The sequence below is a fragment of the Pelobates fuscus genome, chromosome 1 (genome assembly GCF_036172605.1).
Source record: "Pelobates fuscus isolate aPelFus1 chromosome 1, aPelFus1.pri, whole genome shotgun sequence".
NCBI lineage: Eukaryota > Metazoa > Chordata > Amphibia > Anura > Pelobatidae > Pelobates > Pelobates fuscus.
Window position 1 is genome coordinate 208,811,024 of NC_086317.1, and position 22,958 is coordinate 208,833,981.

A 22,958-nucleotide genomic window follows, 5' to 3' on the forward strand; every position below is an offset into this window, starting at 1 on the left:
GGGATTACAGACTGAGGTAAAATATATTTGTACTAAGAACATGGCCAGATTTACATGTCAGATGCCTGTGCGCACATAATTTCAAGTTCAAAAATGGAAACCACTTGGAGCAAAGCTGGTCGGATGGGTTTCTTGTTTTTTATAATTCTTTATTTTTGTTGTGCTCAGAGTAGCAATACAGGCTTGTCCAGCCACAACAGCATCCACCAGCTCAATCATAATAAACAATGGTGGTCATTAGTCTGGCATTCCGAGTAACAGCACACATTTTTGTTTTGAGAAACTAGCACAAACAGTTTGGTTAATGTATGAAAGAGTAATCAAGCATTAAGTAGCAGATAGGTTGCATTGCACTGTGTTTTTGTTTTTAAACGTATAGCATCAAGATTTTGAGATGATAGCAGGGTACAGATGCGAAAAATAGTAATTCAGAGTATGCCAGCTTGGCAACAGCATCATCATTTAAGGTTAGGCATTTGGTACTCTGAAGAAGAGAGACATCTCTTTTTTAGATTATTATGTAACACAAGCGAAGTAACAGGCTATGGATATGTATCTAGATTGGCAGTGCATCATATTGTTACACAAGGATAGACTGTCTAGGCTAATAGAATTAAGATTATTAGGTGAAATCAGGCTAAGCATGTGCTCATCAGGTATATGTTCCATATTTTAAAATGTTAACCTGAGTAGAGGTGGGGTAAAATATATAGTTAGCGTCCCACTGGAGGGGGGTTGAGGAGGGAGGTAATAGGTTTGCTGCTTGAGCTAGCAAAATAAAAACATAATTGAGTAATCAAAAAACAAAATATAACTGGCAGAAAAATTAAACCCTATTGTGCCTCAAATACACACAACACTGCAGCACACTCTGCCCTCCGAATCATGCCAGGGATCTGAGGTAAAAGTTCCAGGCCACCGGGAGTTGTATTTGTGTCGTCAGCCTATTCCAGAGATAGTTAAGTTCATATCATGCAGTTGGTATCTGCCAAGAATGAGAGCATATGAGTGCTCGGGGGTACCTTCAACCTATCTCAGACCCGTATCTGGGACGTCACCTCTGTGCCACAGACTCAGTTACTGATCAATGTTAAGTCCATCCCCTGAGAGGGGCAACGAAAGTCCCTGGTGGTGTCCGGCCCATATCAGGCACCGGGGCTCCGCTGGTGTGGTCGGTGTCGAGGGGGAAAGCCCCTCCTGGCCCCTTCTGGGTGAGTGGGAGAGGTATGCCTTGCTAGAGGTGGGTCCTCTCTTCAGCTTGCTCCGTAGTCTCCGGTCTCTCCCCAGTGGTGCAGGTTGTGGTTTCTTCACCTGCTTTGTCGAGTGTGTGTGCGAGATGGTGGTCCGTCTGACTGCTGCATGTACAGTGCTCTGTGTGCCTGTAGGTGAGGTAAGCAGTATGTGACAGCTTCTTCTGAGCTCCTCGGCTTGCTTTTGTTTAAGATTTAGCTTTAGCCAGAAGTCGGCGAAAATCTTGTCCAGCCGCACCATGCTGGTCTTCCACCGTTCCTGTGGGGTGTGCGCATTGGAGGCGGCCGCCATTTTAGCTGGTTCAGAGTCGCGGGTTTTCGTGCGGCTTAGGTGCTGGCAGAGTTGCGGCCCCTCCAGCAGTAGGTAGGTAAAGTCGCTTTGTTGGTAACCCCCACCAGTTGTGGGGGAAACGGGGGCCCTTACGCCTTCTTCATTTTAATCCAATATATCAGCGGAGAGGTCAGCCAAGGCTACCACAGCTTGATTCTCTGTTACTGTGCCAAATTGAAAATCCAGCCCTGATTAAGAAACCATGGTAACCAGGCACTTTGAGTTACCTTTAAAGTGTATCTATAACCACAAACTTACCTTTCTCCATTCATTTCCTCTTCCCTTCCTCCCTCTAAATATTTTCTTCTTTTTTTGATCTCTTTCATGTCTTACTTTAGCTTATATGTTTCCCCCACACTTGACAAATCTTGAGTGGAGCTTAAGGCAAACTGCCCTTTTTGCCAAGACTTGTCAAATCCCATTTTCCCACAATACTCACCTCCCTGCTGTGTCCATCCTCTGTCCTCTGTAATCACGTGATTCATCTCTCCATTCCCGAGCATTGCTCATGCCCACTCCATATTTTACTGTGCATGCGCAAGATCAGAAACGAGGGGGAAGGAATGGCAGAAGGAGGCAATGACAACACGTAAATGCCAGACTTCTAAAGATGGTGCCGTATAGGGAGAAAATCTGGCACCATACACTTTTACAAGGTAAAAAAGGGGGACCTGTGCCAAACAAAATACGACCTATAGATACATGTGGAACAATGGAAAGAAAGAAAAGGTTGCGTATGACAAAGCCACTTTAAAGTTAGACCAAGTTAAATGTCAACTATATATATATATATAGAGAGAGACATAAGGGAAGGGAATGCACACAATCCGAACTCTTTATGTCCTGTATTTCCCCAAGGTCGCTGCACCCCTAAATGTAATCTAAACAAGAAACATGATCTGAGCACTCCAGGTAGGGTGATACAGACCTTAATTGGACTAAACACATGAGCAAACATTTCAGCCACCCCATGTGCCTTTTGTCAAATCTTTGGAGTGCTTTTTAAGGTAAAAATAATCTTATTATTTGAATGTTGTCTGAAAAAGTATACATTGTATCAATTAGATAAGGGGGCAGCAAGATTAAGAAAATTTAAATAAAATAATACATTTAAAAAACCTTGTATTGGCATTCCAGCAAAATGGAATTATAACTGAAGATTATGCTGGTTTTAGTGTACTTTTAATCTTAATTTTAATAATGACAGAAGGAGAATATTTGCATATCTTACTTTACTATCTCCAACAGCAGCAAAGAAAAACATATAAAACTAGTAACCAATCAGAACATAGGAATCAGCATAAAAGGTGAGGAGACACAAAGCTCCCCCTCTTTCTTGATGCAAAAGTTGACTAATACATGATAATATTAATACCATAAAGATAACATAAGTGCTAAAGCAATAGAAAGAACAACTATAAAAAGGATCTGTAATCGTTACATAATGACGAAGTGGTGAAACAACACACAATTTAGGATCTGGAAGAAAAAATGGGCAAAAAAACAGATGAAGAGTCAGATTTCAATGAGATTTGAAAAACTACACCTTCTGGGAAAAAAGGAAAACACGTCCACATCTAAAGTGTGCACGTCTGACTGGCTACTAAAAGAATCCAAACATAATAGTAATATAAATTTTGCATTCAACTGACATAAGGAGAGATTCTCATTGTCCAGTTTTAACTCTCATTCCAACATCTCCAGAAAGCATCCGGGCCACCAGACGTAGATAGTCCTCCAGAATGGGGGGATGAGAATCACCTCTCGGATTTATGAGAAGAGTCAGAAATGTTTAAATCAAAATGGGGTTGTCCTGTGACAGTTCCAGAAGATCTGGAAACCATGGCTGACTCTGCCACAATGGAGCAATTACAATGGGCACTCGGTTGTGAAGTTGGTGAATCACCCTCGCAATCATTGGAAAGGAGGGAAAGCATATGCGCAGTGAAGCGGACATTGTGGAGAGCCGCATCCACTGCTGTATTTTCTGGATCCGGTAGCCAACTTTAGAAAGTTGGTAGTTGTCTGTTTTTGAGAGGCAAATAAATTGATAGATAGATAGAAGAGAGAATATTGTCACAACCGGCATCCAATTGCTGGAATCTTTCCAATAGCTGGAAAACCAATCTGCCATGAGATTATTCTGCTTGTAATGAGATGTTGCGTTGTAGACAAAAGTTGTAATGTCTTTGGTAATGGTTGACAACAGTCGAGATCGACCTCCGCCTAGCTTATTGATATAGCGAACAGCCGAAATGCTGTGATGCAGCAGTTTGTCTGTCCCTTTGCCAAACAGTGATTGTCAGAGGAGCCTGCCAGAAGTTTCAGGCATAGATATGCAAGTCAGTTTTGTATTGTGATCATATATCCCCGGTGGAGGCTCCTGCACTGGCCGCACTCCAACCCACAAGACTGGCATCTGATTCCAGAATAAAATCCGGTTGTGTGCCGAAGATAGCCTGACCGTTCCAGGCTTGCGTAGCCACCAGTGACACTCCATCTTCGCTTTTTTTCCATCATTTGTATGGGGTTTGGCGGAGATATGTGGAATTTAGGCATATCATTGCCCTGTAATGAAGTTGACATTGAAACATTATAGGGACAATGAGAGAAGACCCACAATTCTTGCCAGAAGGCGGAGTAAGGAATGGATTTCCTTTGTAACACTCTTCATAACTCTTTGTCAATCAAGGTCACTTTTGAAGGTGGAAGGAAGAGAATACATGCGATCAAGTCAATTTTGAAAAAAGAACTGTAAATTGAGTCTGTTTTTGCAAGCTCAACTCCTCTGCATAGAAAAACAGAATATTGTCCAGGTAAACTATGTAGCGAATCATGCATGGAGATATGAGAATTTTCATAAAGCATCATGGTGCCAAATTTAGGCCAAAAGACAGGCACATGAATTGCCAAGGGAGACCTCTGTGACAGAGCTCCAGTACTCTGAGTACCTCCGCCAAGTCTGCTTCCTTTTTGCTATCAGGAATCCTGGAGCATGTCAGAACAAGTCACCGAGGCTTGACTCAGATCACTGAAGGCCTTCTCCACCCTGTACCAAACACAAGACAACACTTGGCGAAGGTTAAAACAACAACTAACTTTACTAGACATTGCACACATATTCGAAGCCCCAACAGCCTCATTTACATACAATAGGGTGTATAGAGTACTATAGTACAAGGAAGGGAGTTGTCAGACAATAGCAAGGGCTGATGGGAGATTTAGGAGGGACAAAGAAGCTAGTTTAAACTGGTCTGGCAGTGTCCATGGGACAATGCCCTGCACAGGAAACAATAGGACAGGAAAAAGGGGGAGGGTGAGTGGCACAGGCAAGCAATTCATTCAACATACCCTGCACCGATAATGGGCAAAGGGTGACCTAAACACAAAAGAAATCTGAAGACCCACACATAGTTGGTTCGGTAAACGAATGGGGGGGGGGTGTTCGGACAGCCGAACAAAAGGGAATAAAAGTGTAGTTAGGGCATTCATTCCGCTACAACCTCGACATCTAAAATGTAAGAAACTGAATGATCGGGTGCACGGAGCCAATAAATAAGTTTTAGTAGATCCTGGAGTAAATGTATGCCTTCCATTTTGAAATGATTGTATACCATGTAAGCATTGAGGTCCCTTAGATTTATCATCGGTTGATATTCTCTGGTTTTCTTGACAGGAAATATGTTGCTGAAGAATCCCCCGCAATCTGTTGCTCCTCAAATAGTTCCTTTCCATCATTGCTAGAGTAGTTCATTTGATGCAGACACTGTTAGAGCTTGGTCTTATGACATGCGTGAATCAGCCCAATGCTGTTTTTGCATTTTGGGGAATGCTAATGTTGCGCTCTCTTTGGAGAGGCGTAAAGAAGCTCTGCTGCATACAAGGTATTGTCTGCCAATTACAATATACAGGCTAAGGGCCATGTAGTGTCCTGAAGCTTGTCTTGTGCTCCTTGCATACCTCTCTCTATGCCATTCCAGGGGTCACGCCTGGATCCGGACAAAAATTGGATCATAAGAGGGTCAAATTCTGGAGTATGAGTTATCTTATCCGGACCAGATGCAGAATTTTGGATCTGAGCCGATTCTGCAGCTCTTTGTCTAAGGGCTTCCTGAGCCAAAGGTCCTTAACTTTGGTCAAATGGTCAGGAGGAGTCCACTCTCCCAAATGTGGGTGACATATATGTTACAAATACCCTCTGTCTGCCGCTTTGTTACAATGTGTCTGTTCCTTTCCTCTAAATAAAACACAGAAGTAATTAACTATGTCTTTTGTATGAACGAATGACCGACCACCCGGCATATCGAGTGTGCCGTCTATTAGTCCCCCAGAAGCTGGAGTTTGCTTTGTTAACCTTTTTCGCCTCCAAACCACCGAACAAAATGGCAAACGACCGACCACCCTGCATGAGGAGTGTGCCACTTATTAGCCGCCCAGAAGCTGCGGTTTGCGGTTAACCGCAGCTTAATTGATGAACGGCTGGGTGGTCGTCGTTCGTATGAACAAACACATGGCGGTGGCCATCTTTAACTGCCCAATGCCCAGCGAGGTTTGCCGTACTGTTTTTGGCCACTATTTTACACGAACCCCACTGGGACCTCCAGACTTTCATCTGTTCGTTTTTAAACATACAAACGCAGCGCCGTTCAGCACTTTCATACTCCCGAAACTAGACCGACCCTATGACAAAAAATCGTGGAACTAATCCTGGGCTGAATTATGCCAAATGGCCATTGAGAAAACTTTAACCCCATGGCGATCCAACTGAATTTGTGAGATCTGAGCTCTTTTTGGACATATTTAGCACTCAGATCCAAGCTATCCAGGGATATGCTGAACCTAGGGGGTGAATATTGTATAATATGAGTTATGTATTTTTATGTGTTTTTTGTTACCGTTTCAACTTAAGAATATTTTCTGTACCTGGAGATAATCAAGTTACTACGGTCACTTAAGCCAATTATCTCCAGGATTGAGGGGAGGGTTCAGAAAGATGCACTTTATTCTGATTGGTTCCTTATGTCCCTGTGTTCCTTTAGGTCCAGAGGGGTGTGCCCCTAGCTTGAAAATGTGTATAAAAGAAATGCAAGTTGTTCAATAAACCAGTCTTCTTACCCTCAACTCGCAGCCTTGACTCGTGTTGTAGGGAAATTCTAATCACTAGCTCTGCTCAGAGCTCCAAGCATCTTCTACACTTCCAGGGATATCGGTAGTTGCTGAAATGAAACGTTTCACCGCTCTCCAAGCTCAGGGACAAGGAAATCTAGGCGGTCCAACCCTCAGCTAGCCTGGGGCAACCGTAGCAATATATTTCTTGGGTCAAATATTTTGTGACCAGTAGAGTGCTTCTAGTGCAGTTGTTAGCTGATAATCTTGACCGCTATTTCCCTAGGGCTCACCAAGGATAGTGTCCTTTAAAAAAAAGTTGAATTAGTTTGTTTATCCTCCATGACTCATCCCTAGAAGCAGAGCAGGAGGTTGAGGTGGAAGTCTAGGTTCAGTAGTGCTATGCTTACTGAGCTTGACTGGTGCTTTGTCCTTTGACTTTCTAGGCCCTTTGCCCTCTTTTTTCCAAACATTTAACTGATCTTGATTGTTATGGTATAGAATAATCTGAAATCCCTGATACGTCCGACATATGTGAAGGTGTCTCAGCTGTGGACCTTGCCTTAACAGTGTCTGCCATCTGTGCAAAAACTTTAGAGAGGTTTTTTTTAATTGTAGCCAAAATTGCTGAATTGATTATATTTTGCAGACCAGGAGCCTGGGTTTGTGACTCTTACATGTTAAAGGTAGTAGTATAGATACAGTCTGGAACTCAATTGCAGGGTGTAAAAAGGAAAACAAACTGTAAACCCAAATTTTTATTATTTAAATTACACAGACAGTGGTATAGTATGGATCAGTGTCCATTGATACATAGGAGATATCCCGGTAACTTGTCTCTAAAAATATGCCACAAGAATTATGCAAGAGGGGCTCACTTAAAATAGCAGGCGCATGTGTGCAAAGACCGCAAATAGCGCAAGAGCATAAATTCACAGTCTAGGTCAACAGATCCAAACGTAGAGAGCTAGAAGGTGTGCCCAAACAGCTCATAACAGCTCCCAAAGCAGGAAGGTGAAGGGAAAAGGCACAACTACTGCAGCAAACATAATGAAGGGACTGTGAATTACCCCAAATCGAGTAAATAAGGAGGCTAAATCCCCAATCTCCAAAGGGCTAAGGAGCACCTAAATTAGTAAAAGGCAGAGTAACCAATATAGAAACATACAAAAAATAAATATGAACACTGTTTGTTGTTAGTATGTACAACATAATACAATAGGAGTAGTTATACTCTGATCTGTATCCTGCTGGAGCAGCAAAGAAAGAGAAGGGGCTCTGTGTCTCATTGCCTTATATATTGATTCCTTTGTTCTGATTTATTACTTGATTCATAGATTTTTATTTGCTGCTGTTGGAGCTAGCAAAGGAAGATAAGTCAATATGAAGCATCATGTCATGCAATAAATCTACAGTATCACAATAACTTTAGTTTAATGAAGCAGTTGTGGTATATAGTTTGTACCCCTACAGTCTCAGTGGTCAATTCTCTGCCATTTAGGAGTTAAATAGCTTTTGTTTCTGTTTATGCAGCCATAGTCACACCTCACCTAACTGTGACTCACAGAGCCTCAATGAAAAAAAACCAAAATCAGATCTTACAGCACAGTGTGTTTAGAAGGTCTTATCTCCTGATCTGTTTATTTAACTTTAATCACACACACAAGAGGTTGTTGCAATGTGCAGTGATATAAGTTAAAAAAAAAATAGACCCTTTTTTAAGCAGTCATAGCTAGGCTGTGTGTGTCTTAGCCAGTGGCATAGCACTGAGCAATGTGAGCATGAATTGGCATGATCTACACCAAAACTACTTTATAAAATTTAGGTTGTTTGTAGCTTAGATTGTTCCTTTAATAGCTATTGAAGATAAAATATATCACCCAATAGTTTAATACAAAATAATGAATTGGAAAAATTTCAGCACCTTCAGATTACTACTAAAGTATCCTATATTTAATATTTAAAGACAAAACCTCTGTGCTGATTTACAAATCACAATTTAAAGAAATGTGTTTTTTTGTTAAAATATCACAATATATACATTTTGTCACTGGCCCCATTGATATACTGTTTATATATATTATATATAAAAGTTGAAAGAGTATACATTTCCTGTCTGTGTATAAATATACATAGCATAAATCATATTAATGCAGCTAGTAATCTAAAAAGGTCTAAATTGAATCATTATTTCTGTTTTATATAAAAAAAATGGTTGGTTGCATGTTTGACAAGGGTGGTAGTTCATTTGGAAAATGGATTTTAATTCCTAAACGTTTAATTTCTTATCATATTCCTACTTCTTTTAAAGTAAAAGTGAAAATATATTTAATATAGGTTTTGTATCCTTTCTTTCTTTAGCTTGCTTATTTTGCTCATGGAATACGTAAAAGGATACTTCCTTGTAATAAAATTGTCATGGGCACTATCTTACTTTAAAGGGTTAAACCATTCATTAAACATTAACCGTTTGTAAGCCTACATACCTTTGTTATTCAATTCTCTGAGTGGTGAGGTAGTGATAGGTAATACTCTCAGTCAATCAATGGCGCCTGGTCCATGGCTTCCGGATTGAAGCCTGGGACCATGAAAGAAAGTAGATGGGTAGAGTGATGGGGCAGTGAGTTTGAGGTTATACTGATCCTAGGCGCAATCTTAAAGTAAGATCGCGCCTGTGATCTCCCAGCACCATAACTACTTAGTTGCGATTAACTTGTTACGATCACTGGAGTGGTGCTTTAAACACAATGGACAAGCATGCTTTCAAACTATTAAAAAATCTATTTATTTGCTTTTGATCATTTAAAGTGAAAATTGATTGACCTTGTAAGCTCTAGAGGCCCCCTTTAGAATTTTGTAGATTTGTTAATAAAAAAATGTTTACATTTGATATAGCAATCTTTTATTTATGGGGCAGCTATTACAAGTAGTTTTACATGAATATTTGCATATTTTACAAAATGTCTTCTTTCTTGTAACAGTGAGAAAAGATCCTGTAAAAATACCATCAAATCTGGAAGTTGACGTAATAGATATCACTAATACATGTGAAGATTTACATTTTATCAAGCCATTATCCTTGTTTGAAGCTTCTCAGTGTGAAGATAAATTCCCATTTGTTGCAGAAATCTTAGAAAGTTCAAAAAGCACATCTCTTATGAAAGATGGCATATTATCTTCACTGAGGAAAGGGCAGAAGATTGTTGTTCAAAAGAAGAATCTTTCCAGAAAAATTTTAGCCACAGCCAATAAAGGAAAACTATCTAGGTTCTTCTACATTCATAATACATATCAGGGGAAGTTTCGTCAACGACCAAGAGAATTTGCAACAATTTATGATCTGTGGGCCCAAGTTACTGCAGGCTACAAATTGAAAGTTGTAGTAACTCAGGACTGTGAAACATCAGAGGGTCCTTCCCTGTACATTGGAGACCATCTTCAAGTTCTTCATCAGACAAAAAACAGAATATCTACTGGAACGGGCTTCCAAGAAGTAGATCTTCTAGTATGTAGAAGGGACTCAGGTGATGATGAGGAAGAATCAGAGGAGGTCACACTCCCATTGTACTTGGAAGGTCGTTTTGTTGAAGAGGTGACAAATAACAAAAGATACACCCTCAGCAACTTAATTCAATCATTTAAACTTCCTTGTGAGATGAAAGTTGTAGCTAAAGATCCATCTATGAACACTGACCCCCTATCATCATTTGCTTTTCTCAGACTGGAAGAGTTAATCGAAGACCCCGTTTTATTAATTAGTGTGTTGGAAAATCCTTTTGAGTGCTTTGAACTTCCTATCAAATATTCTGACTTTTCCTTAACTCTCCTTGAGGACACTGTCCCTAGTAGTAAAGAATTAAAAACTATAAATCATGTAGAAGAGTTAACAGAATGTTTTTATTATGAAGTGCGGAAGCAAGTTCCAAACAATGAACTTCCTCCACCAAGGCCCCCTAAAAGACAGGTCAAAAGTCCCAAAAAAAGTGTACCCACTGACATGAAAGTAAGTATAATAAATTTTTAGGATGAGTATAAATTCATAACACATTGTATGATACTGGTATACGTATATTCAACCTATTCGTATATTCTATGTTGTGCGCGGTAATAATTTGTGTTTTGTAATTTCTTCCTTAAAGGGACACTATAGCCACCAAAACAACTTTACCTGAATGAAGCAGTTTAGGTGTATAGAACATGCCTCTGAAGTCTCCTTGCTCATTTCCCTTGGTCATCTTATGGTTTAAGGACCACAATAGGATGTATTTTAAAAAGTTCAGTAAATCATTAACAAAGCAATATATGATTAAATTTTTAAGTTGTAAAGGGAACCACCAGTTTTTGTACATTAGGTTCAATTTAATGTTAGGAATACTATAGCATTAGGAATTCCGTTTAGTATTCTGTAGGACCTACACTGAAAAACGAATTAGTCGTATATTTTTATTTATTTATTTATTTTTCTTTTAATCGGCCCATGTTTTAAATTTCTTGTGAAATATTAAAAGTAATCACTGCAGGTATAATCTTGTTTCCATTTTTCCTCCTACATTCATATTGGCTTCTGCTATTGCAGAGGAATTTAGTGATGTCCCGAACAGTTCGCCGGTAACCGTTCGCCGGCGAACATAGCGTGTTTGCGGTCGCGAAAACGCGCGATGTTCGGTCCGCCCCCTATTCGTCATCATTGAGAAAACTTTGACCCTGTACCTCACAGTCAGCAGACACATTCCAGCCAATCAGCAGCAGACCCTCCCTCCCAGACCCTCCCACCTCCATGACGAATAGGGGCGGACCGAACATCGCGCGTGTTCGCGACCGCGAACACGCTATGTTCGCCGGCGAACGGTTCCCGGCGAACTGTTCAGGACTTCACTACAGAGGATCACAATTATTGATAGATTTTCCATTTGCCAACGGTTCTTTTTTGATTGTTTTATTTATTTTATTTTTTCCATTCCTTTTGGATGTTGGTTAGTGTGTTGTATTTTAAGCTTCAATATAAGTTAAGTTTTGCGATGACCATTAATTTTACCAGTTACAAGGTTTCTACTTTTTTTTGTCAATTTCAAGTTCTGGATTATACCTATTCTTTAAAGCGGGGGACCTTAGAGCCTTATTCTTTATTGTCATAGCTTCCTATGTATGGAATGATTAGTCCTATTTTGTGCTCCCTACTTTGGTGGTAGAAGCCAGCAATTTTGCTTTATCATCAGACTGCCTCAAGAAAAAGTTCAGGGGAGAGTAAAAAATGAGGGGGTAGAGGGCAGCCCTGTGTATTTCCGCCTTAAATTCTTTATTTTTTCTTTATTTTTGCAGTGCACATATAAACATACAAGTACGTCACGCCACAACAGCGATTTGACCATTAGTTGGTTACTCGAGTGGTGGAACATTGTGGGCAAGAATAAACAGGCACTATTTTATACTATAATGATAACATCATGGTAAACTGGCATATCGAGAGAGACATTTCTTAATGGTTTCTCACGCTAAGCATACTGTTTAAGCACTTAAATTGAGTAAAGGAAAACATAAATAATCAGGCTAAACATGCACGTTAAAGCTATCTATACGTTTGAGGACCATGAGGACCCTCCAGATAATCATGAGAATGATTAATACTAGTTAAAGAAACAAGTGATGAATGGTTCACCAATCTGATATTGGCACAACATCTGGGCTACAGATACTCAGAGACCCACAAGGAAACTCATGTATATATCGGGCTAAGCAGCGACTCTGCCGGGCACAGTGAGTAATATGTCAGAAAAGTCGCTGGAAAGGGTGCTGAGACTAAGTATGCAAAATTAAAGACATACCCTTGGTGACTAATCTAGGTTTATGCCCAGTTGATTGCCGCCTAGCTAGCTAAGGTCAGGTATAGGTACAGGCTTTGTAAAACGTCACCTGATGGTTGACATAGAGATGGGGTATTTAGGGAGAGCCTGCTCAACTTTTAACAATACGGTGATTGACTTAGGACCGTGCTTAGAAGGCTAAAGGTAAAAGACCTTCTGTCTAGGGTCAATAATGTCAGTGGAAATAAACAACATATAAAACCGGGCTTCTTTCTAAAACATGCAGCATCCGTAAAGTTGCATTGTTGTGAGTCACCTTAGCCGATGCCCATAAGTGGGGGGTCAGCGACCCAGGAGTGCCAGAGTCTCTGATGTTATGGCCCTAGCGTGGGCCAGTTTGGTGTGGCTGGTGTAGGAGCAGGACAATCGCTGGTGTACCTTGCTCCTCTGGGCCCGCAGGGTTGTGCTTGCCCGCACGGAAGTAGGCAGAGTTCTTCAGCCCCTTTCTTACGCCGTCTGGTTGCCTAGGCCTCCACTGGGTCTCGACATATCGGTGGGATAGGCTCGGGTATTTTCTCTGAGTTGTATTTCCGCATTTAATGTTTATTGGCTCAGATAGCAATCAATTATCCAGAACCTGGCGTTATGAAGATGTGATTATATTGTTGACACAATCATGCTAAGCAATATATCATTGTGTTTTGGTGGGTGGCTTTATAAAGAAAATAGATAGATTGCTCATGAGGAAGTCTGTATCGAACTAAATGCATAAAGCATTTGAAACAATACAGAGAACATGCCATAATAAGGCATGAAAGTTAAACAATTCTCTTCACAGATGACGAGTGCTGTTATGAATGGGGCAGGTTGAGAGATCCCTGGAGGTATCTAATAATGGTTGTCCACATATGCTGCACTGCTGAAGCACTCATGTGTGGAAAGAAATGCTTTGAATAGTCTTGTTCAGGGAAGCTAAAAGTGGTTTAAAATCGGGTCTGTCCTGATACATTTGGTAGAAAGTGGAGGAATTGTTTTCCAGAGCAATCTGTTTTCTTTTTATTATTCTTTCGAGAGAATAAGGCATGTCATTAGTTTAATTCCTGGTCTCTACATGATATAAATTTTTTGTTAATATTCCAATTTGCTGAAAACTCCAAGTAGACAATACGATTACAGCTGTAATCTTATATGATTCATTCATTTCCCCCCATGTCTTAACAAGGCTTTTTGCAGAACTAAAATGCACTAAAAATAAATCCTATAAGCTCCACATACATATCTGATTATATTTAAGTGCGTCATATCATGAGGTCATAAAGGTCAAGTCTCACTGTGCATCTGACTTTCTCCACTATAAATTTATGCTGAGCTCATACAGCTTGGCTCTTTCGTCTGCAAAAGTTAATTACTTCGATACCATCATAACCACACTCTCCCGCGAACCCAAACGACTATTTCACACATTTAACTCTCTTCTTCGCCCTGCTGTACCTCCTCCACCTACTAACTTGACTGCCTCAGACTTTGCAACTCACTTCACTGACAAGATCTCTACAATCAGAGAAGAGATCTCTCATCTTTCTCCTCTCCCTTGCAATAACTTCACTCCCTCTGCTGTTCTATGTTCATTCGCACCCGCTACATTGGAAGAGGTTTCTGCTCTGCTCCAGTCCTCCCGCCCCACCACCTGCTCCCTAGATCCAATTCCCTCGCATCTCATCCATACTCTGTCTTCTTCTCTTTCTCCACCTCTCACTAAAATTCTCAATCTCCCTCTCTCCTCTGCTATATTTCCATCGCCCTTCAAACATGCAACTGTAACCCCAATTCTAAAGAAGCCCAATCTTGACCCTAAGTCCCCATCCAACTATCGTCCTATCTCGCTACTGCCTTTTGCATCCAAGATCCTTGAAAGAATTGTGTATGCGAGATTGACAGACTTCCTCAAATCAAACTCTCTGCTAGACCCGCTTCAGTCTGGTTTCCGCGCTAAGCACTCTGTGGAAACGGCACTGACCAAAGTATCCAATGATCTACTCGCTGCAAAATCTCGTGGTCACTACTCTATCCTAATTCTCCTTGACCTGTCTGCGGCTTTTGACACTGTTGATCATCAACAGCTTCTTCTCATCCTTAGCAATATCGGTCTACAAGATATTGCTCTCTCCTGGTGCTCCTCCTACCTCTCCCAGCGCTCTTTCAGTGTTTCTTTCTCCGGCTCTGCTTCTTCTCCCCAACTCCTCTCTGTTGGTGTCCCTCAAGGTTCAGTCCTTGGTCCCCTACTGTTCTCCATCTATACTGCCTCCCTTGGTAAACTCATTAGCTCCTTTGGCTTCCAATATCATTTCTTTGCAGATGACACGCAAATCTACCTATCCTCTCCTGATCTCTCCCCGTCCCTCTTGACTAGTGTCTCTGACTGCCTCTCTGCTGTTTCTAACTGGATGGCTGCCCACTTCCTTAAACTAAACTTGACCAAAACTGAAATTCTGGTCTTTCCTCCCTCAAGTGTTGCTACTCTTGTGTCTGTCTCCCTCCAAGTCAATTGTGCTACCATCAGCTCCACCACGCAGGCTCGTTGCCTAGGTGTTCTCTTTGACTCCAACCTCTCCTTCAAGCCTCATGTTCACTCTATCGCCAAATCCTGTCATTTCCATCTCAAAAACATTGCGCGCACCCGCCCTTACTTAACGCTAGATGCGACTAAGGTGTTGGTCCATTCCACTGTACTTTCTCGCCTTGACTACTGTAATCCGCTTCTCAGTGGTCTTACGTGCTCCCAACTTGCGCTGTTACAGTCCATAATGAATGCGGTGGCGAGGCTCATCTTCCTGTCCGCCCGCACCTCCCATGCCTCAACCTTCTGTCAGTCCCTACATTGGCTTCCTATAAAATATAGAGCTCAATTTAAAATTCTGGTTCTTGCTTTCAAATGTCTACATAATGCTGCTCCCACCTATCTATCCTCCCTTATACACAAGTATGTCCCGTCTAGGCCCTTACGATCTGCTGAAGACTTACGTCTATCTTCTGTCCGTACTCCCACCTCTGATGCTCGCCTTTAAGACTTCTCGAGGGCTGCACCGTTCCTGTGGAACTCGCTTCCCTCCTCCGTTAGATGCTCACCCAGTCTCCACTCCTTCAAAAAATCATTAAAAACCCACTTCTTCATAAAAGTGTATCAATTAAACTCTTAATAGCTCCCAACTGATTCCTCTTCTGCAACTGTCACTAGTCTAATACTATCCTTACCTTTTGTGTCATTTTACCCCACTCCCTCTAGCATGTAAGCTCATTGAGCAGGGCCCTTAACCCCTCTGTTCCTGTGTGTCCAACTTGTCTGGTTTACAACTATATGTCTGTTCGTCCACCCATTGTAAAGCGCTGCGGAATTTGACGGCGCTCTATAAATAATATAATAATAATAATAATAATGTTATTCAAAAATATTGATCCTGTAAACATGATTACTTGATTCACACTTCTTCATCATAGGCGTTTTTACCATTACAGATAAGCACAACAGACTACAATGAGAAATGGGGATTGCACAGTGATACTGAATTGCTAGAGACCAGTGCTTTACGTAAGAATAATACATATTCTCCACCCCCTCAGAAATGTTCCGCTGAAATAGGTAAGTACCGCAGTTTCAAGGTTTTCCGGCATTTATCAGAAGCAGTTATCTATATCTGTGATACAGGAATACAGATTTAACCTCTTCCCTCCTATCCAAGGAATGTTAAGAAGCCCTCTGCTCTATGACTGGTCTTCACCTAACAAAGAAAACAAAATCTCTACCAATGCTTTAGACCAGGCATAAACAACCTTCGGAACTGCAGATGTTTTGGACTACACCTCCCATGATGCTTTGTCAGCATTATGGGTATAAGGGCATTATGGTGGATGTAGTCCACAACATCTGGAGTGCCGAAAGGTTGCCTATCTCTGCTTTAGACAATCCCTCGGTCTGGCTCAGAGGAATTTTAAATATAACCTCTTCCCATCCTTTACAATTGAGTGTATATAATGTAATTAAAATTGTGTTTGTAGCACACACAAAAAAGGAAAGAAAAATTACAAATAATACGAACATTTTTAATATTCATTATAAAGCTAAGGGGTTTAATGTTTACATATGTTTGCAGGACATTACTAAACGTGCTCAGAATATTAAAAAGCTGTAGCTGGTTGAAGATCTAAACTCACACTTTTTTTTGCCATTGTAATGCATCCTAACCACAAAAATACAAATCTATAAATCCCTGCAGGGGAAGGGTAAAACTGATTGGATTTTCATAACATGTTAGATAACATCCCATGCTAATATTATTATCATTATTATTATCATCATTTATATAGCACTAACATATATCCGGCAGAGCTTTACAAGTAAAAAAAAGGGGGATATTTGACAACAATATCTTTGTTGAATTAAGCTGATAAAAGTGGTGTGGAGAAGTACCAAACAGTGGCGGGAGAGAGAGTGAGCTGGGCCATGGAGGTGAGGGTAGTGGTAAGGACAGTGAAATGAAAGAAATGTCACATAGGAAAATGGAATGCTTTCCAAAACAATGTGAATTCCTAAGAAACTGGAAAGCCATTTAAAAACCTTGCAGATGAGAGTTGGCAATTTTTGAATGAGCAGATGTCAGGAGAAGATTATTTGCTGAGCAAAGGCAACAAAAAGGGGTATATTTGTAAAGAGGAAATATTGTGAGGAGTGGAGTTAATGGGGCTTTGTGGGTTAATTGTGCTGAAACCAGCCTCGCCACTGTCCACTGGAGGAGCCTGGTTGTTCGCCTGCTCCCTTTAGACTATGGCCCGGCAGTTAAAACCTTTTATTTTCCCTGCAGAAAAGCGTATTCGTGCCTTTCTGCAGACTGTTAAAGCCATGCTACCCCAGATAGCTATGACATGGAGCCCAGTCATTTGGCTCCATGGCGATTGAACTGTATGTATGTGATCTGAGCGCCATCCGGTAATAATGTGCGCTCAGATCTAAGCTACCTGGGGATAGGTAGAATGTGTATGTTCTATGTGATAAATGTAACATAATGTAATTTTATGTCTTTTATTGTCCTTTGTCTGCCATGTGGCTAATGGAGTTTTGCCTCTGTCCTTGGAGATAATTGGATTTCTTCCCAATTACCTCCAGGACAGAGAGGAGGGATTGTGATGCATTGTGGGAGTGTTTAAATGTGTATGTCTGTGATTGGTCAATGTCCAATATGTTTCCCAGTTTCCCATCTGGTCCCCTAGGGGAGTGTCCACCAGGTGGGAGACCTGCATAAAAACCGGGCAGGTAGCCCCAGTAAATCAGATTCTGCTTGACCCTCAAAACAAAGTGTCGTCTCGTTATTGGGGGAATTGGATTGTATGCTGACTGCCAGGAGTGTAAACCTTTTGTATGGTTTTTCCTGTTCGGCTGTTTCCAGTGTTCATGTGTTTTCTGTTCGGGAGTTGGCGGATTCGTGTAGTTTGCAGTTCGGGAGATTGGTGCTTGCAGTAGCTGCCTGTGCATTGGAAACCTCTGGTGAGCAAAACGGTCCGTTACATTCATTTTTGCAGTTTGAATTGGATCCCGAAGGGTACAGGAAGCAAATGTAATCAATGGTAAAAATATTAGGTGTAGGAGAAGCAGTCAGTCAGGAAGATGAACCTGGCTGCAGTATTCATTGCAGACTGAGGGGAAATATGGGTATGAGGAAGGCAGATGACTAGTGAGTTGCAATAGTCAAGTCAAGAAATGATGAGTGCATGAACAATTGCCTTAGTTGTATCTTCAGTTAGAAAAGTGTGAAAGCGGGCAATATTTTTAAGGTGGAAGTTACAGGATCTGGAGACAGACTGGATATAAGCAGATAAGACCCGAGTCAAAAGTATCACCAAGTTAGTGAGGTAAAGGGGTTGGGGTAATAGTTGTCCCATTAGCGTGCAGGGAGACTAATGGATGATGATTATAAGAGGGGGTAAGATGAGGAGTTCAGTTTTAGAAAGATTAAAGGGACATAATACCACCAAAACAAATTTAGCTTAGCAAAGTAGTTTGGGAATATATATAAATTTCCTAGTCCCATTGTTCAATTATCCACCATTTAGGAGTTAAATCACTTTATTTTATGCAACCTTAGTCACACCTTCCGGCATGTGACTTACATGGCCTGCCTAAACACTTCCCGTAGAGTCATCTAATGTTTTCACTTCTTCAACTGCAAATTCTGTTTAATTTAGAATGTCTTATCTCCTGCTCCGATAATAGCTTGCAAGACCCTGCAGATAAAAAAATTTTTCAAGTAAGTTAATATCTGATTAAAAATGAAACCATTTTGTTTTCATGCAGGCTGTGTCAGTGATGGCCAGGTAATTGAGGCTAGGGCTGCATAAACAGAAACAAAACTGATTTAACTCCTAAATGGCAGAGAATTAAGCAGTGAGCTAAAGTTATTTTGGTGACTATAGTGTCCCTTTAAGTTTTTAAAAAAAACAGGAAGACATCCCGTTATAGATGGAAGAGTGGCAGTTTGTGACACATTCCATGAGAGCAGGAGGAGGTCAGGGGAGGAGAGGTAAATTTGTCTACCAGCAAATGGTATTGAAATCCAAAGAAGTTAAAGGGACACTATAGTCACCTGAACAACTTCAGCTTAATGAGGTTGTTCAGGTGAGTGCTACAGCTACCCGGAGCCTTTTTCTTGTAAGCACTGTATTTTCTGAGAAAATGCAGTGTTTACATTGGAAGCTTGGAACACCTCTTGTTGCAGTCAATCAGACGGCCACCAGAGGGACTTCCGAGTTCAGAGGCCCTAAAAAGGCCTCTCGTCCGATGCATTCTGGGTGAATGCATCAGACGGGCTATCAGCACACAAAGCACTGTGAACGCGCTTTGTGTGCTGATAGCCTGTCAGCACTGCTGTGGGCGTGGCTTCAGCTGACAGCTTCAGCTTCAGCTGACAGCTGAAGCCCGAACCCACAGGGACGCTTACGGTCCACAATAGTGGTTGAAGGGGGGGAGGGAGACCTACTCTCCTCCCCCCCCCGGCCCCCACCGCTGTGCGGCGGGTGGGGGCCCTAAAATGATCAATAAGGGGGGGACCTATTGTCCCCCCCGGCCCCCACCCCTGAGCGGTGGGTGGGGGCCCTAAAATTATCGATAAGGGGGGGGACCTACTGTCCCCCCCCCGGCCCCCACCCCTGTGCGGCGGGTGGGGGCCCTAAAATTATCAATAAGGGGGGGGACCTACTGTCCCCCCCCGGCCCCCACCCCTGTGCGTTGCGGGTGGGGGCCCTAAAATTATCAATAAGGAGGGGACCTATTGTCCCCCCCCGGCCCCCACCCCTGTGCGGCGGGTGGAGGCCCTAAAATTATCAATAAGGGGGGACCTACTGTCCCCCCCGGCCCCCACCCCTGAGCGGTGGGTGGGGGCCCTAAATACAAAGGGGGGGGGGACCCTAGTTAACCCCCCCCCCCCCCCCCAAAAAAAAATTATCTCCCTACCTACCCCCCTCACCCTAAAAATAATGAGGGGGGGAACATAAAAACCTGTAAAAAAAAAAGAGATAAAAAAAAACTTACCATTCGATGTTTTCTTTCTTCTAAAATCTTCTTTCTTCAGCCCAAAAAAGGCCAAATAAAAATCCATAATAACCGCCGCAATAAAAAAATAAAAAAAAAACGAGCGCAAAAAAAATAATCCGTCTTCACCCATGGAGGGCTCCGCGCAGACTGAGCTCCGCAGGGTGGGGACGGCTTATAAAGCCTTGTCCCGCCCTGCAATTAGGCTAAGAACACTCTGATTGGTGGGTTTAAACCAATCAGAGTGCTCTTTGTCATTTTACAAGCGTGGGAAAGTTCTTTGGAATTTTCCCACGCTTGTAAAATGACACAGAGCACTGTGATTGGATGGATTTCAAGCCATCCAATCACAGTGCTCTGTGTCATTTTACAAGCGTGGGAAAATTCCAAAGAACTTTCCCACGCTTGTAAAATGACAAAGAGCACTGTGATTGGATGGCTTGAAATCCATCCAATTACAGTGCTCTGTGTCATTTTACAAGCGTGGGAAAATTCCAAAGAACTTTCCCACGCTTGTAAAATGACACAGAGCACTGTGATTGGATGGCTTGAAATCCATCCAATCACAGTGCTCTGTGTCATTTTACCAGGGCCGGACTGGCCTACCGGGATACCGGGAAATTTCCCGGTAGGCCGCCGACCCTGGGGCCGCTTTGACATGTGGCTGCACCCACAAGACAGGAAAATATTTCCTGTTTGTCCTTCCGCGGCTGCGCTTCTGCAGCTCATTAAAAAATTAGAGCCGCGAGCGCAAAGATTTTCCTTCACCAGCCGCCGGATGTGAGCGGCATATGACGTCATATCCGGCGGCTGCGCGGTGGCGGCTCCGCGGCGGCGGCTCTACACTGCACAGCATAGCGGCGGCCGGCGCATCCCTTCCCTGCCCTGCCTGTGCAGACCATCCAGGACCATCACTATTGAGCTGAGTTGAAGTACAGGTAGGAGTAAAGGGGCTTGGGGGACCTATTGTTTATTACATTTGGGGAGTGCATTAGGGGGGAGCCTATTTAATACACTGCTGGCCCCCCTCAGGGAAAAGAGGAGGGGAATTGGGGCACTATCTATAGGGGGAGGGATTGGGGCACTATCTATGGGGGGAGGGATTGGGGCACTATCTATGGGGGGAGGGATTGGGGCACTATCTATGGGGGGAGGGATTGGGGCACTATCTATGAGGAGAGGGTTTGGGGCACTATCTATGAGGAGATGGTTTGGGGCACTATCTATGAGGAGATGGTTTGGGGCACTATCTATGAGGAGATGGTTTGGGGCACTATCTATGAGGAGATGGTTTGGGGCACTATCTATGAGGAGATGGTTTGGGGCACTATCTATGAGGAGATGGTTTGGGGCACTATCTATGAGGAGATGGTTTGGGGCACTATTTATGAGGAGATGGTTTGGGGCACTATCTATGTGGAGGGGAATTGGGGCACTATATATGAGGAGGGGAATTGGGGCACTATATATGAGGAGGGGATTGGGGCACTGTCTATGAGGAGGGGGATTGGGGCACTGTCTATAAGTTGAGTGATTGGGGCAATATCTATGGGGGAGGGATTGGGGTACTATCTATGGGGAGGTGGACTGGGGGGTAGAATGTATACTATCTATGGGGTTAGGAGGAAATTGAGTACTAGGAGGAGAATATAGTACTATATACGGGGGAGAAGAGGTGAGTAGGTTACTTCTATGGGAGAGATTGGGTACTATCTATAGAGGAAGAGGAGGAACATAGGCTATGAACTATGGGGGGAAGGGAATGGGCTACTAACTACAGAGGGCAAAGACTAGGCTTCTTCTACCTATGGGAAATAGGAGGGGGAAAACAGACTATGGAGCAGTAATGGGCTACAAGCTATTGGAGATGGAAATGGACTACAGACAATGAGGGATACAAATTGACCACTTCATTCACAAGAACAGTTTGACCCACTACACACTTCTGCACCTTTACGCTCATCAAACCTCCAGACACATCCCTGCATTCACACACACACACACAGACTCTCCACACACACACACGTCCCTACATTTAAACACATTGACCTGCTCCATATTTATGCACCTGTATCCACACAAAGTACATACAAATATGGCCCTGCATTTACACACACACATAAAACTATCAATACAAATATGCCTCTGCATACACACAAATTGAAGTTGTGTACATACTTGAATAAATAAAATGTAATTAAAAAAAAAAAATACTGTGCACAAGCATTTGAGGTGGCTCATAACGTTTCACATCTGGCTGGCAACTCAACCCCTTCTAATCTGCATTCACACACCAACATTCCCCTGCACTCCACTATCCTGCTCCAGTTGCTAATTTATACACATAATATAAATATATATATATATATACACTCACACACAAGGCTCAATGACATGGGGCTGGCATAGATTTTTTCCAGGGCTGCTGTGTATCCCCAGTCCGGCCCTGCATTTTACAAGCGTGGGAAAATTCCAAAGAACTTTCCCACGCTTGTAAAATGACAAAGAGCACTCTGATTGGCTTAAACCCACCAATCAGAGTGTTCTTAGCATAATTGCAGGGCGGGGCAAGGCTTTATAAGCCTTCCCCCGCCCTGCGGAGCTCAGTCTGCGCGGAGCCCTCCATGGGTGAAGATGGATTATTATTTTTTGCGCTAGTTTTTTTTTTTTTTTTTATTGCGTCGGTTATTATGGATTTTTATTTGGCCTTTTTTGGGGCTGAAGAAAGAAGATTTTAGAAGAAAGAAAACATCGAATGGTAAGTTGATTTTATCTCATTTTTTCTTTTTTACAGGTTTTTAGTTAATGGTCCCCCCTCATTATTTTTAGGGTGAGGGGGGTAGGTAGGGAGATATTTTTTTTTGGGGGGGGGAGGGTTAACTAGGGTCCCCCCC

The 22,958-nt window shown here is 42.3% G+C and overlaps 1 protein-coding gene across 1 annotated transcript in view; it reads left to right on the plus strand.

Annotated features, from left to right (window-relative positions):
- Positions 1-16,311, plus strand: part of LOC134609119 (protein THEMIS2-like) — a 53,406-nt gene extending 37,095 nt beyond the window's left edge. The window contains exons 4-6 of the mRNA XM_063452615.1: positions 9,669-10,690; positions 15,984-16,125; positions 16,226-16,311. Coding sequence (XP_063308685.1) covers positions 9,669-10,690; positions 15,984-16,125; positions 16,226-16,311 — 1,250 coding nt within the window. The remainder of the gene's footprint in view (positions 1-9,668; positions 10,691-15,983; positions 16,126-16,225) is intronic.
- The last annotated feature ends 6,647 nt before the right edge of the window (positions 16,312-22,958 follow it).